This window comes from Perissodus microlepis, chromosome 3 (genome assembly GCF_051167445.1).
Source record: "Perissodus microlepis isolate ML-2025 ecotype Zambia chromosome 3, ASM5116744v1, whole genome shotgun sequence".
NCBI lineage: Eukaryota > Metazoa > Chordata > Actinopteri > Cichliformes > Cichlidae > Perissodus > Perissodus microlepis.
The window spans coordinates 251,725-266,854 of NC_140463.1; the positions used below are offsets into that span (position 1 = coordinate 251,725).

The following is a 15,130-nucleotide window of genomic DNA, read 5'->3' on the forward strand; positions in this document are numbered from 1 at the left end:
TTCCTTTGGTTCTGCTGTTTGTCCTCATATGATCCTCCTTCCTGGCAACAGTGGGATGCATAAGCTGGTTGTCATGGTCACTGCAGTGTCCTCTCCTGCTCAGCCAGAACACTGAGACTTCTGATTTCTCGGGGACGGGAATGATGATGAAGGCTGTGGGGACCACCAACTGCTTCAGGAAGAGGTTGAAGATGTTGGTCAGCACATGCTCTAAAACATGACCTGGAACACCCCCAACACATCTGGAGAGCACTGAACTCTGAGAAAGCACCAAGTGTGTAAATGCGTGACTCCATAACCACAGACTGGGCTCTCTTTAAAAGCTGGAGAGGAAATTCTCACTCACTGGGACACCGATCTGCACCACGGAGCGGTCCCATCAAAACATTATCTCAGGACACCACGAGCAACACACTGGAGGGGAATCATAGCCAGAGACTCAACTTTGTCTCTGTTTTCTTTGTACTATTGTAGGTCTTTACCTTACAAAGGAACAAAAACAGAAAGTAAAGAGGCGGGAACAACAATCCTGGGAGACTGCCAACAAGCCGGCTGTTTTCTGAAATCACACCTGCACCGCACTTAGGTGCAAATCAGTGTCTAACATGCTCCCATAGAGTGATGCTACTGCACACGCTTCATATGGACGTCATATGACATTAATACATGCTACACCTGCCTCTCAGCATGGACTGGTACAGCACTGTCCTACTCGACCAATCAGAGCACTGTTTACAACATGCCTCACACACTACACGTAAGAGCTTTCTAACATTCCCTCTGTTTGACATGCAGACAGGAATCAAACCACCGACCTTCTGTTTAGATGACCTGCTCCATGTGGAGTGCACCTCACATGGGCTCACTGTTAGTTTGCTGAATCTGCTCGCTCTAGCTGCAGGTCAAACAGCTGGTGATGGAGGTGTGAACGCATCTGTCAGGTGTACCAAGGATGTTAATCTCAGAACTGAGATGAAGAAACACAAATACAGGACATAAAAGGACCCTGTGGAAAGTCACGGACTCAGTGATGAACACCGTATCAAGAAGAAAGGACGTCCACACTGAAGGCAGTCAGCTGTAGGAGGTGTGAGAAACAAAGTACAGTTCCTGTAGGTATTACCTGTAGGAGGGACTCATAACTTTAACTAAATAAGGACAGAAACCATAACTGTATAGGCTAAAACACAGATGCCATGTGATCTGTTGATAAGACCAACACTAGTTTAAATCATCAGTGTGTTTACCAGCCGAGGTAAAGAGTTAACCAACCCTGTTTTCTGTAAACTCAGTATTGTTGATGTATTTCAGTCAGGTTTAAAGTATTCACAGCACAGTTTGCACTTGTATCAGTTTTTATTAACCACTGACTCCTTTTAGATGCCACAGCAGATTCTGACAGTACATCACAGGATTTCTGTCATTAGAGGAGCTGCCTCAGTGACTGAAGCCACATCTGTCTGACAGAAGTTTGTCTCTGTTGATAAACTTATCTGTCACACTCCCATGTGTTATACCTCAAGGGTCCATCCTCAGGCCCTTGTTTTTAGTATTTATTGACTTCCCCTCGGCCTTGTTATTAAAACCAAGTCATTTGTATGCAGACGACTGTCACATGTACCTGAGATTTAAACAGAATGACCCCTCAGGCCTGTGTCAGAATGTCTTAAGGATATCAGAGCAGGGCTGGCTCTCAAGTTTTAGATTTTATATAAACCTATATTTTATATCGTTGGGACTTTTTAGTAGCAGCACTGTGACGGGTCTAACCTCTGGAGTTATGACGTAACATCTGCAGAAGGACAGGCTCTGTTCCCAACAGTCAGGGCGCTGTGTGAGTCTCTCACAAACAGTGAGGATGGGGGTTTATCCTGCTGAAGAGACCTGGCTGCATGTTCACAGATCACAGGTGTGTGTGTGTGTGTGTGTGAGTCAGGGTGGGCGGCGGCGAGTAAGCACAGACTCCGGGTGGGTTTTTCCCTCAGGTGGTTGTTTTATTATAAAAGTTGAAGTTTCTACTCTGACAGTGAACGAAGAACAAAAACGTCCACAACATAAAAACAACATGATGATGAAGGGGGTTTCCATGGTAACACACAGGAGGGGTGGAGGGTGCAGGGGTAACCATGGTAACAGTGAGAGGAGGGGGGTTACTGTACTGTCCTCTGCTGTGGGACAGTTTAACATCTGATGACCTCACACACACGTTACTGTAAAGACACACACACCCTGTTCTCACACACACAGTGACACACACACTCTCTCTGTGGTCCGGTGTGTGTGTTTCAGAGCACTCCGCCTCCCTCTGTGTCACCAGCACCGACACTCAGTCACATGACTCCTGTGGTCATGTGACCTGTGAGCCAGGCTGAGGCTGTTTAAATAAACGTCTGTACCCAGGTGATGCTGTCAGACTCACCTGATGGAGTCATGTGATCTATGCAGAAGCAGCTGTTAACCTCTGACCTCTCTCACCTGTCTCTTCTTCTGTCCCTGCCATCAGCTGCAGCAGGAAGTGTTAGTGTGCTTCCTGTCAGGTGGAACCTTGTTTCTATCAGAGGGGGACGGTGTTTAGAAACACACCCTAACAGAGGAACAGGAAGTCTCTGAAACGTAGACACACCTGCTGTGAGGCTCCGCCCCCTGACCTGCACTCTGAAACACACACACCTGTTTCACTCTCTCTCTAACACTCTCTCTCCCAGCTGCAGCTCTTCGTCTCTACTCGTCATCGTCCTCCTCCTCCTCTTCATCCTCGCCCTCATCCTCGTCCTCCTCCTCTCCTCCCTGAGCTGAAGAGCTGGGGTTCCTGGCATACGTGCCGCCGCCGCGGTACGCCACCATGTCCTGAAACACACAGGAAGCAGTTTATCCTCCGTGGAAGCTCACTGCACATTCAGTAAAGGTTTACAAAATAAAAGCCTGACAGAGAGCTCAGTGCACGCGCTCAGTAAAGGTTTACAAAATAAAAGCCTGACAGAGAGCTCAGTGCACGCGCTCAGTAAACTTTAATGTTTTATACATGTCTCCATGTATTTATTTGTCTGTTTGAAGTCTAACTGTATGAATAAAGCACCCATCTGCTCAGCAGCAGCATCACACTAAGGCTGGACCTGGAGCATCTCAGTCTATGAATCGGTTTCACTGCCCCCTGGTGGTGAAATATTAAAATACACAACGCTCCTTTGAACGTTCGTACCACACAGAAAATGCTAGAAGCCTGAAATAAAGAGGAAATCAGATGAACACTCAGTTTATCTAAAACCTGCTGGAACGTGTCAGTTATGTGTTGAAGATCACCCACAGCTCAAACTATATGCGGCCCTTTAACATGGGTACATATTTCCTCCTCCTCAGCCTCACCTGCAGAGCTGACATCAGGGCTCGAACATGATTGGACCTGTGACCCTCCAGTCTCCAAACAGCTGACAAAAGCAGCTAAACAACAACAGCAGCTGGTTATAAGCTAACATCATCCAGCTAATGTCAGGCTGGACTGTCCTAAAACACACTTTCCCATTCTCACAGAGTTTGACAGCCTCCTCCAGAGTACATGTGGTAACCAGCTGACTGACAGCCAGACTCTGACTGTGGGGTAAAATTGCAGTTTAAAAGTATTCAAACGTGTTAAAGTATCGTGTGCAGAAAATGTGTTTATGTACAGAGTAGTGGAAACATGCAGTACAGAGGGCTAGGAGAACAGAGGCTGATGTTTCTGAGCTCGTCACACCCTTCATCCCTGCCTGTATCACACACTGTGACTGGTTTATACCCTCTGTCTGTGTGACTGAGCCTCACCCGGTCGTATTTCTCTCGTAGCTTCTGGGCCTTCTCCTCGTACGGCTGCTTCTCAGACTGGGACAGCTTGCTCCACATCTCTCCCAGCTTCTTGGCACAGTCTCCTATAGACAGCCCAGGATACTGCTGCTTCACACTGGGACGGTACTCACTGCAGAACACGAAGAACGCAGACCTGCAGACAGACAGGCTACAGGTCAGAGGGTCTGTGTGTGAGTCTGAAATGGAAACATGAGTTTAACCTGTAACACACAGAGAGCTGCTCACTGTACAGCTGTTATTATTAATCCCTCTGTCAGAGAGCAGCTCAGACACTGGAAGCATGAGCAGAGTCCAGGATGAGAGCTGATCCAGGATCTGCCTCTGTGTCTGAACACGGACTCAAACATGAGCAGCTCTGTGCTGCCCCCTGCTGGCACTCTCAAAACACACAGACTCACAGTGTGTTTGGGGTCTTACATCAGTACATCAGGTGTGTCAGGTGCTACCTGGACCTTCAGAGTGAGTTTGGGGTCTTACGGGGGTCTTTTGGGGGCGTTGGGGTCTTTCCTCTTGCGGCCCCTCTTTCCGAAGCCTTTGGGGGGGACGTAGTCTTTCATCTCACGGTTGTAGCGCACCTTGTCGGCTTTGGCCATGTCCTCGAAACACTTCTTATCACTGGGAGACAGAGCCTGGAGGCAGAGAGCAGACTTTCAGTGTGTGACCTCTGACCTTTGAACTCCCGGGGTCACACTTACAGAAAACAATGCAGAATAATACAGAATTGATTCAGGGAGAGGACCAGTTTTCCTGCTGGGACCAGTTGAACACAGCTGGGATCCAGATGCTTCCATCAGCAGGTAGCAGCAGCTGCACCTGTCTGCTTCAACCACAGCTGCACACATCTGTCTCAGGGTTTAACCTGAGCTGCAGTCAAGCACTGATCAGCGACTCCCTGCAGGTTCACTGCAGTGGATCTGTGCTGCAGATGTTACAGCTGTTATCAGTCCCTGTTTCAGAGCTTTGTCTACACTGGAATGAAACACGGGAATAATCCAGTCATGTGACCAGCACAGTCTTTAGACTTTAGTAACAGCAGAGCGTGAGTTCCTCAAACCTGACCAGATGTGTTTAACTAAAGTGCTCACATGATGTACGAGTCCAGCACACAGGAAGTGATCATGTTGTTCTGTGGAGCTCAGTCTCATGCTTACATTAAAGGTTGAACTGTTTCTGTCCCTGACAGTTTACACCTCCACACACACACACACAGAGTACAGGTTAGCAGCTCGTAGACCTCCTCAGCCCTCCGTGAGGCCCTGAGCTCCTCTGAGCTCCTTCATCCGGTGAAGAAGAACATGTGATCTCAGCTCACACTGACTGTGCTGACTGATGCTCACAACTGCACGTTTCACACATGCATCCAGATGTTGTTCTGTCCCAAACCTCTGGGCCCTGAGCAAACGGTCCTGAGGATGGAGGCTCAGGTGGAGTCAGGGTTTATCAGAGGAGAGCTCATGATTATCTGTTGGGTGAGAGCCTGTAACTGTGTGACTGTGACTCGTGACTTTAACTGATCCATCACACTAACGAGCCCCTCTGTGAATCGCTACCTTATCGTGGTGGAGGTGTTTGTGTGTCCGAGGGGCTATGTTGTTGGGGCTTTTTTGTCCCCTGGTAGGGTCTCCCGTGGCAGATTTTGTCCTGGGTGAGGGTCAGACAAAGAGCGATTCAAAAACCCCTATGAGTGTAAGAACTAGGGAACAGGACAGGGTTACCGGGGACCCATCCTGGAGCCCGGCCCAGGACGGTGCCCTTTTACGGGCTGTGCAGCGTCTGCTGGGCAGCAGCCAAGGGCGGAGACCCTGGCAGACCCAGTTACCAAAACCAGCATTAGGACATGGTCACCTCTCTGGTGGGGAAGGACCTTAATTAGAGCGTTAAGTTGAGAGGTACCAGCTATATATAGTCAGGCTCGCCTCAACGTACGTTCTCAGCAACCCATGGTGGGGTGCTTGAGAGGCTCCACCTGGGGACTCTTGGTGCTCCCCCAGACAAGCTGGAGGGGGTGGCTGGGGAGAGGGAGGTCTGGGCTTCTCTGCTTAGGCTGCTGCCCAGCGACCCGGCCCCGGATAAGTGTGGATGGACACTAACAAGCTGTGTTTTCAGACACTTTGCTTCATTGGTCACAGAGAGATGTGGCTCTGTGTCACTGCTGAGAACTCATTTCTGCTGTTTCAGCAGAATCCACCATTACAGAGGAGCAATACCTGACTCAGTGTGAGGACAGAGCTTTAACTCTGACACACCTGTTGTCCTAACAGTCCCAACAGCAGCACAGCCACAGCAGACTTAATGATGCATTCAAAGGGTGTGGGAGAAAAAACACTCAGTGAATTACGTTCATACAGCTTAATATGGCCATGACAACCTGTACTCGATGGTTACGATAAAACCATTTTAACCATCGTACATGGAAAAACCTGCGATACATCGAGTATATTCCACATGTCGCCCAGCCCTGGGTAAGACCAGCATTTTGTGGTCCATCCTCTGATGTCACGTTCAGGTGAGGCGACCATAACGCTTCCTCCAACTCCAAATCCACTTGTGACCTCGATGAGGAAAAGGAGACAGGATGGAGTTTTGGAACACAGCCCTGCTCTCACAGACGTCACGCCCACATGTTCTTCTACGGGTTCCTCAAACAGCTGCTGTGTGCACTGCTGCCACCTCCTGGTAGTAGGAGCACGTTACAGTCCACCAGCTGCCACTAAACACATTTACAGACACACAGCAGCTCTGATTCATAATCAATCACATCTCTGCTCTGCTGATAGACTGACTGTGCTGAGTGCTCAGACTGAGCAGCAAAGAGCTCTATAAGAACCAGTGCGTTTACCACGCTGTGCATGTGTTCTGATGGATTAGATTCACATTTCATTGTTTCATTTACTTTAATTGTATTTCCTGTAATTATCCTGCCTGTCATGTTACAGTGGGTACTCATGATGCTGTGACCGTGTGGAGAGGTCTGAGCTCTTGTACTGAGCAGAGATGGGCAGTAACGCGTTACTTGTAACGAGTAACGAGTAAAGTAAGGGATTACTGTTGCAAAAACGGTAATTAGATTACGTTACTTTCCCGTAGGAACGCTGCGTTACTGCGATACTAAAACCGTGATTTTTTTGCGAGAATGTCTCATGACAGTGACGTAAGCGAGTGCGACGTTCGTGACAACAGCTGTGTGCAGATCAACAGTGGATCATATATCGAGTGCGGAGAGAGTATGAGCCTGCAGCGTTTAAAGCGTGGAAGTACTGACCTTACTTTGAGTTTGATTCCATAAAAAGTGACAAAAACATTAGTGTCCGTTGTGCGTGGGAAGAAAACTTCTTTTTACAGCGAAAAAAACCTAAACAAGCACCGAGTAGCTACGAGGTAATGAGAAACTCACAGAGAAACTGTCTTCCACTGACCGCTGCGGCACACCTGCACCAGGGTAAACCTCCGCCTACCCCACTCCTGCTTTACAGGTGAAAATAGAGCAACAGGACCGCTAGTCTTTGATTTTATTTATTTTCTGCTGTGTTTTACTTGCATCTATTTGAAAGACTGAGTGTAAACACAAAACGATTTTATTTTATGTGCTGGAATGTGCAGAAAATAGGTTTAAATGTTAAACTAATTTATTCAAGTCAGAGAATGGTGCAGATAATTAAATGTTTGCTTGATGCATAAAGTTAAAAGATTAAAACTAATAAAACAAGTTTTAAAAAGAGACTTTTCCATCTGATTACATTTTGTATGATGGATTATGCAGAAAAAGTAGAATTGGGCTGAAAGATCTATCACTTTATCACCTATTCAGGTTGTAAATCGTGTTTTTAAAAAGTAACTAAGTAACTAATTACTTTTGAAAATAAGTAATCGGTAAAGTAACAGGATTACTTTTTTGGGGAAGTAATCAGTAATTAGTTACTGATTACTTTTTTCCAGTAACTTGACCAACACTGGTACTGAATGATGAAGAGCACAGCAGTGATGCTGGAGCTGCTCGTGATGTCACACCGACACGTGTGACATCACGAGCAGCTCTGCTGTGGCCTGCAGCTCTCAGTCACAGACATGCTGACTCCACCCATTCACCTCTCTGTGTGTCGGCCCGTGTATGTGACACATAACAAACAGGTCAGAGGCTGATCCACCTGTGCAGGTGATATCTTCACAGCTCAGTGTGAAGCAGGATGATCCTCTGAGTCTGTGCTGACTGTAAGCAGCTGTTTCTGCTGCCTCGCAGTGAACACCAGTCCTCAACACTGAGCTGTGGTTTTATTCACCCTGTGCTCCTCTGCAGTTTGTGCTGTGAGGCTCGAAGCACACACAGAACATAGACTCTGCTCACACAGCCTGTTAACCTGCCAAAGGTTTGAATGAACCTCTGAGTTTACACTGTAAGTCTGTGACTGGTGCTGCTGCACAGGAACACCATGACAACTCTTTACAGCTCCCACTATAACCACAGAAACCAGTCAAACAGCTGGAGCTGCAGCTTACTGTGTCCTGATTGGACAGCTGAACACGGGTAGGTGAGCTGTTACTCACACACTGATGAGTCAGGTGGTCATGTGACCAGGTCCCCCCCCCCCCCCCCCTCACCTTCCACCTCTCGGAGCACTTCTTGGAGAACTCGGCGAAGTTGACCGACTGCTCGGGGTTCTTCTTGCGGTGCTCCTCTCGACACGTCTGCACGAAGAAGGCGTACGCCGACGTCTTCCCCTTCGGCTTGTTGATGTCTTTACGCATCATCGTGGCGGCCTGAAAAACCACCACAGAAGAAGAAGAGTGAGGGAGACGGAGAGCCGAGGCAGTGCTGCAGACACCACAGATATGCATTTATAGAACTGGTCCATAACCTTGTTGTACACGTACAATAAGAATAAAGGACTTTTCTATTTACTCACAATTCAACTTTGACCTATTAGTAAATACTAAGACACTAGGGTGGCACTTGACCTCTGACCCCTGCTGTGATATATTCTAATCAGTAATGAAATATGGGTTTATTTTACATTCAGTGTGCTGGTGGTGATTATTGATGACTGTGATCAGCAGCTGATTCATTGATGACTGTGATTACTGACCACCAAATATTAAACTTATCACAGAGAAACCTGATGGTCGGACACTGTGGGTCCATGTTATTGATAATACCTGATCAGAGGGGCTGATCGGGGTTATTAACGGGTGTTTTTGTTCCTGACAGAGGATCAAACATCACTGACACAATAACGATGAGCTGTCAGACTGGATTTAACCTTTAAACACGTTTGTGTGCAATGACCTTTTAACCCGTGAGTCTGCTTGTTCTTCACGCTGTGACTTTAACCCATAAACCGGTTATATTCCGCCGGTATGAGCCCGTATCTAACGGTAAATGCCCGGTAACAGCTCCCCGTTGGGCCTCGTTGTGAATAACAAAGGCAGCAGACGGGCTCCATTTTCTCTGCCGGGCAGAGGGAGGCCCTCCGGCAGCCTCTCCTCCTCAGGTCCGCGATGGAAGTTCCCCACGGAGGCCGGTACCCGCTGTACGCCCCGGGCTGGAGGTGTGAGAGCCTCGCTGGGGCGGATGGAGGGGAGTATCCGGGACTCGCGCTGATCTGCGGCCGCTGCGGTTAGCCTAGCCACGCTAGCTTCTCAGAACAATGGACCACCATTTGCTTCCCGCCCTCTGCGGAGCTAGCCGCCCCATCCCCCTCTGCTAGCAGCGGCTAACCGGCTAACAGTCGCTCACAGTCCCGGTAAACCCGCAGAGAGGCTGCAGAGAGCACCGCGGGGCTCTCCGGTGATTCACGGACACATTTATCCCAAAGCACCGCCGGTAATGCTGATACGGGCGGTGCTGCAATGGAAACACACAGTCTCTACGTCTGCTGCGCATTTTTAACGAAGGGCTCCGTCTATGCATCGGAGAGGTCAGCGTTATGTAGACGGGGTCAGGCTATTTCCTGGCATTCATACTCCAAAATGGGCGTTTCGTGTTTACAACAACATGTCTGGATCAGTCCTCCGAGAGGGAGCACACAAAGGACCGGGAAGGACACCACATCCCACCACCGCCAGGCTGCCACCGTCAAAGCGGACATTTTATTCCCGTTTTCCAGCTATTATCCCGGATCTTTTCTCTCTGGATGCCCGCACATCAGAAACAAGATGCCCGGCACATCCAGCTCATCTCCGGCTCAAATACACTGCTATTTTACCGCAGCCCCGCGGTGGAAGGCCGATCGGGGTACTCACTCGTCAGGAGGGCCGGCTGCAGGTGAAACGGACTGGACCGAGTCTGGTTCTCCGGGTCTCGGGTTCTTGTTGTTGTTTGGGGTTGAAGCTGCGACTGGAGCCGTTGGTTCACTTTCAAACTGGGTCGAGCCTGAGACAGGCTCCACCCACAAGCAACGCCCCCGTTGGTCATTCCTATTGAGGGGGCGGAACACTTTGCAAACATGGGCGGAGCTCGTCTTAATACCGATCTCTGATTGGTTATAGGCACTGTTAGTCAAATCCAGTTGTGCCACACGGTTCCGCCCGCAGAGCGATGCTACCAGGGCGGGAATTCTACACATAAACCTCCATCTGTTTCGTTGGAATTTCTGTATGTCAGGTGTTCTGACCAATCAGAGAACACGTGGCAGATAACAGCGTAGCGATTGAGTGAAAAGGTCTTGAATTTTACAGTATTATTAAATGAGTTTTTTACAGTTATAAATACATTAGCAGGTATTTTTAGGCATTTGTCCCTTTGTGTTATATTTTACAGATGTTTGTCAGTTGAACTGAATAATAAACATGAAAAGAGTCCAACTGACCTCTGAATGACTCGAAATTATAAGCCGCCTCTCAATGGGAATGTTCAGTCTGACGTCACTAGCCGTGTCTGGGTCTAAACTCCGCTGCAGGTCCATATATCAAACGATCACTATGGCATTACTGAGAGTTGAAAAACTGTCTAAAGTCTTTCATCTTTAATAAAATGATCAGCGTTCTGCTCTACCAGGTGTAACAATTGAGTTTAACATCCAGGCATCCATGAAAACGGAATTTATGACATTTAACGAAGTTAAAAGTTAGCAGGGAGTTAGCTCGCTAGCTTCTATGTAAATACAATATAGCATGTCCTGACTGCGGGGTTTTGGAAACAAATTCAAACGTACAGCTCTGTTATCACTTCCAGCATAAATGAAGACAGAAAACGAAACAGCAGTGACGTTTGTAGGGTTACTGAAGTTGAGCTAGCTGGTATATAATGATGTGCTACGTGACCGCTAGCGACACAGCTATGTTAGCATAACATAAACAAGCTAACTTTTTTTCCACTCGATAAAAGTTAACGTGAGTGTTCTCGGTGGTCAGGAACAAATGTAATCGCATGGCAGGATGCTGTAAAAGGACCAAACTTCAGCCAGGAGAACAACTGAGATAATCCATCCACAGTACGAGGTTAGTCATTCATATACTGCTGCATGGGCTGGGCTGTAGTTACATCCTAAGGTTTTAAAAACTGAGCTTAAATAAATGATTAGCGGTAATAAAAGCCGAGGGAGGTCAACAGTGATCACTGACTGTTTTAGGAGCTTTTTGAGATCAAATAGAAGAAAATACATAACATTAAACATGTTAACAACACAAAAGCCATATTAAACGCAGACTACTTTAGACCCGGAAGTAGGATTCGTCGCGTCATCACTGAACAACCGGATAGAGATTGAAAATGTGACGTCATTCAGGGGTAAAACCGCAAAGGATTCTGGGAACTCGTGGCAAGAGGTACTAGCGCATGCAGGCTTTCAATTGAAATCAGTTACACAGCGATAAAAAGAAACAAAAAATGGCAAGAAGCTGTTGTATTATTAACTGCACAAGCCGGGCGAGTGACAGCCGCGTGAAGCCGACGGGTAAAGCGATTGGTTTTTATCGGATTCCGGCGTGGAAGAGAATTGTCCAAGCCATGTCTCCGAAGTCAAGAAGAGGCGACGGATGGCCGGGATTGCCGCTATCCGAAGACCTAATATAACGTTCGAAAACACTCCAGCTCACATGTTAGTCTGCTCCAAGCATTTCCACAAAGGTCAGTGTTTTGTAGTAGTTAATACGTCTTATATGGCGCTGAACAGAAATCATCGTGCTATGCTCCTTTGTTTATTGTGGCAGTGTGTAATGTTTGCTGTGTTTTGTAGGCAAACCAGCCTACGAAATGCGAAATACATAGACAAAAACATATACTTTTATTCACAGGATATATGACAGATTTTTGTATCATTAATAGCCCAGTAGGATTACAGCATACAATATTATTGTCACTGCTACATTTCTGTGATGCGTACCAGAAATTATTTCCACTACTAATTCATTACCGTTGAGTTTAAAGGTCCTATTAATAAACGGTTAACGAATGTGTATTTAGGAAGACGATTTGTGAGGTAAACTTACCTTTGTTCGTACGATGGTCTTTCGTTCTACACGGTGCATTTCAAGGTCCTGTACCCATCCGTCGATAAACCGTTTATTAATAGGACCTTTAAACTCAACGGTAATGAATTAGTAGTGGAAATAATTTCTGGTACGGGTTACAGAAATGTAGCAGTGACAATAATATTGTATGCTGTAATCCTACTGGGCTATTAATGATACAAAAATCTGTCATATATCCTGTGAATAAAAGTATATGTTTTTGTCTATGTATTTCGCATTTCGTAGGCTGGTTTGCCTACAAAACACAGCAAACATTACACACTGCCACAATAAACAAAGGAGCATAGCACGATGATTTCTGTTCAGCGCCATATAAGACGTATTAACAACTACAAAACACTGACCTTTGTGGAAATGCTTGGAGCAGACTAACATGTGAGCTGGAGTGTTTTCGAACGTTATATTAGGTCTTCGGATAGCGGCAATCCCGGCCATCCGTCGCCTCTTCTTGACTTCGGAGACATGGCTTGGACAATTTCTCTTCCACGCCGGAATCCGATAAAAACCAATCGCTTTACCCGTCGGCTTCACGTGGCTGTCACTCGCCCGGCTTGTGCAGTTAATAATACAACAGCTTCTTGCCATTTTTTGTTTCTTTTTATCGCTGTGTAACTGATTTCAATTGAAAGCCTGCGTGCGCTAGTACCTCTTGCCACGAGTTCCCAGAATCCTTTGCGGTTTTACCCCTGAATGACGTCACATTTTCAATCTCTATACTCAAGTACGTTCTCGCTAGTCTGGACTTCGTAAGTTCACACGGGAGTCCGGACTTCCCATGAACGCAGCGTGATGGCAACTCAGTTCTGGAGTTTTTACTGGCGTCCGCTCTTTAAATGGTAAATGGCCTGTATTTGTATAGCGCTTTTTCTAGTCCCTAAGGACCCCAAAGCGCTTTACACAACCTGTCATCCACCCATTCACGCACACATTCACACACTGGTGATGGCAAGCTACATTGTAGCCACAGCCACCCTGGGGCGCACTGACAGAGGCGAGGCTGCCGGACACTGGCGCCACCGGGCCCTCTGACCACCACCAGTAGGCAACGGGTGAAGTGTCTTGCCCAAGGACACAACGACCGAGACTGTCGGAGCCGGGGTTCGAACCGGCAACCTTCCAATTACAAGGCGAACTCCCAACTCTTGAGCCACGATCGCCCCGTTATTTAACTGTGATTAATATTTGAAATGGAAATTACATATGACATGAAAAAAACGACACATAATGACGTAGATTTCTCCCCCCCTCCCTTTATTTTAAAACGTATCTTAAGCACTTTGGTAAAATTTGCTTTTATATATGATCTGTGTCATAATGTCTAATAAGCTTCATGCAGTTAAGCACAATCAGTAAACGACAGAAACACAAGCTTAATCTCTCAGAATAAAAATAGTACACGTGTGCCTGAATTAAACAACAAACAGGTGAGATGTTAGAACAATTATTTTATTTTAGTCGACACTCAAACTTACAGACAGTTGCTGGGGTTTCGAAGAGAATTGAACAAATATTTAAACTATAATCTGATCATTGTTGGAGCAGCCTTCAGGATCTCCACGCGTTAGCGTGCTGTTTCTGCTCCTGGTGAAAATATTTCCTCCTCAATTAAAATATTTTTAATGTTAGATTTAATTCAGAGTCAGTTATTTAAATAAGAACAGAACATTTTACATCAGGGGAAATATTCAGGTTAAAATATACTGACAACTTTTCCTTACTAGGAAAGTTGTCAGTATATTTCTATATTTCTGACAAGTAGTAGTTGGTAGGGTGGCTGTAGCTCAGGTGGCAGAGCAGGTCAGCTGCTAACCAAAAGGTCAGTGGTTTGATCCCAGGCTGCTCCAGGCTGCATGCAAGGGCAAGATACTAACCCCATGTTTGCCTACTGGTGGTGATCAGAGGGCCCGGTGGTGCCAGTACCCGGCAGCCTTTGTCAGTGCGCCCCAGGGCAGCTGTGGCTACATTGTAGCTGCCATCACCAGCTACAACGGGGCCCTTAGGGACTAAGTAAAGCACTACATTTAACTTTAAATAAAGCAGTTATGAAGCTGAACTTTAATCTGAGCCAAACCGATTTAAAGGTATACACCATCCACACTTGGTACAGTAGTGTCTCAGCTGATCCTGGATTTACAGCAGCATCTTTCAGAGCACTAACAAGTCATGTGGAGGCAAACAGAACTGGGAAAGGAGACGGTGTGTGCTCTAATGATGGATGAAACGTACATCCACCGGATGACTGAGTTTGCAGGGGACCAGTTCCATTGCGATGCAAATACAGGCACTGGTGAAGTTGACAACACACTCGCCACCCGGGCCTTGGTCCTCACGGTTGTAGCTGTCAATGAGTGATGGAAAATTCCCATTGTGTACTTCCTCATCGATGGATCAGAGAAGGCCAGTGTCATCTGCAAATAGGTAACAGGCTAAAACGACTCATTTACAGTGGAGAAAACAAAAAAATGAAAGTCCACGTGGCAGCACAGCTCTTCAGCAGAAGTGTAGCGGATGCAATGGAGTCTGTGAACAAGGCTTGAAGTTGGAGGACTTTAAAGGTTGAGCTGCAACTGTAGAGTTTGTGCGCACTGTAGATGCAGCTTTTGATGCAGCCGTAATCCTCCTGGAAAAGGTTACAAAGCTCCAATGAAGCCAACAACTAAACACAGGGCTGAGACCAGCTTGAAGGATGCAGAAACCTTGCTTCGTGGGTTGAAGGTCCAGCAGTATGACAAGATGGTGCCACTTCACACAACAAACAGAAGACTGCCATATATGGTTTCGTTGCTAATGGCATAAGTGCACTTAACATCTATAATGAACTTGT

General features: G+C 46.8%; 1 protein-coding gene across 1 annotated transcript; it reads right to left on the reverse strand.

The window, feature by feature from the left end:
• Positions 1–1,969: 1,969 nt before the first annotated feature.
• Positions 1,970–10,217, reverse strand: LOC146389346 (high mobility group protein B2-like). The gene is made up of 5 exons (XM_084922911.1): positions 10,078–10,217; positions 8,437–8,595; positions 4,318–4,469; positions 3,799–3,973; positions 1,970–2,847 (listed from the first exon to the last, which is right to left on the reverse strand). Exons 2-5 carry the CDS (start codon positions 8,584–8,586, stop codon positions 2,722–2,724), a joined length of 603 nt encoding a protein of 200 aa, XP_084779037.1. The 5' UTR covers positions 8,587–8,595; positions 10,078–10,217; the 3' UTR covers positions 1,970–2,721.
• Positions 10,218–15,130: the final 4,913 nt, after the last annotated feature.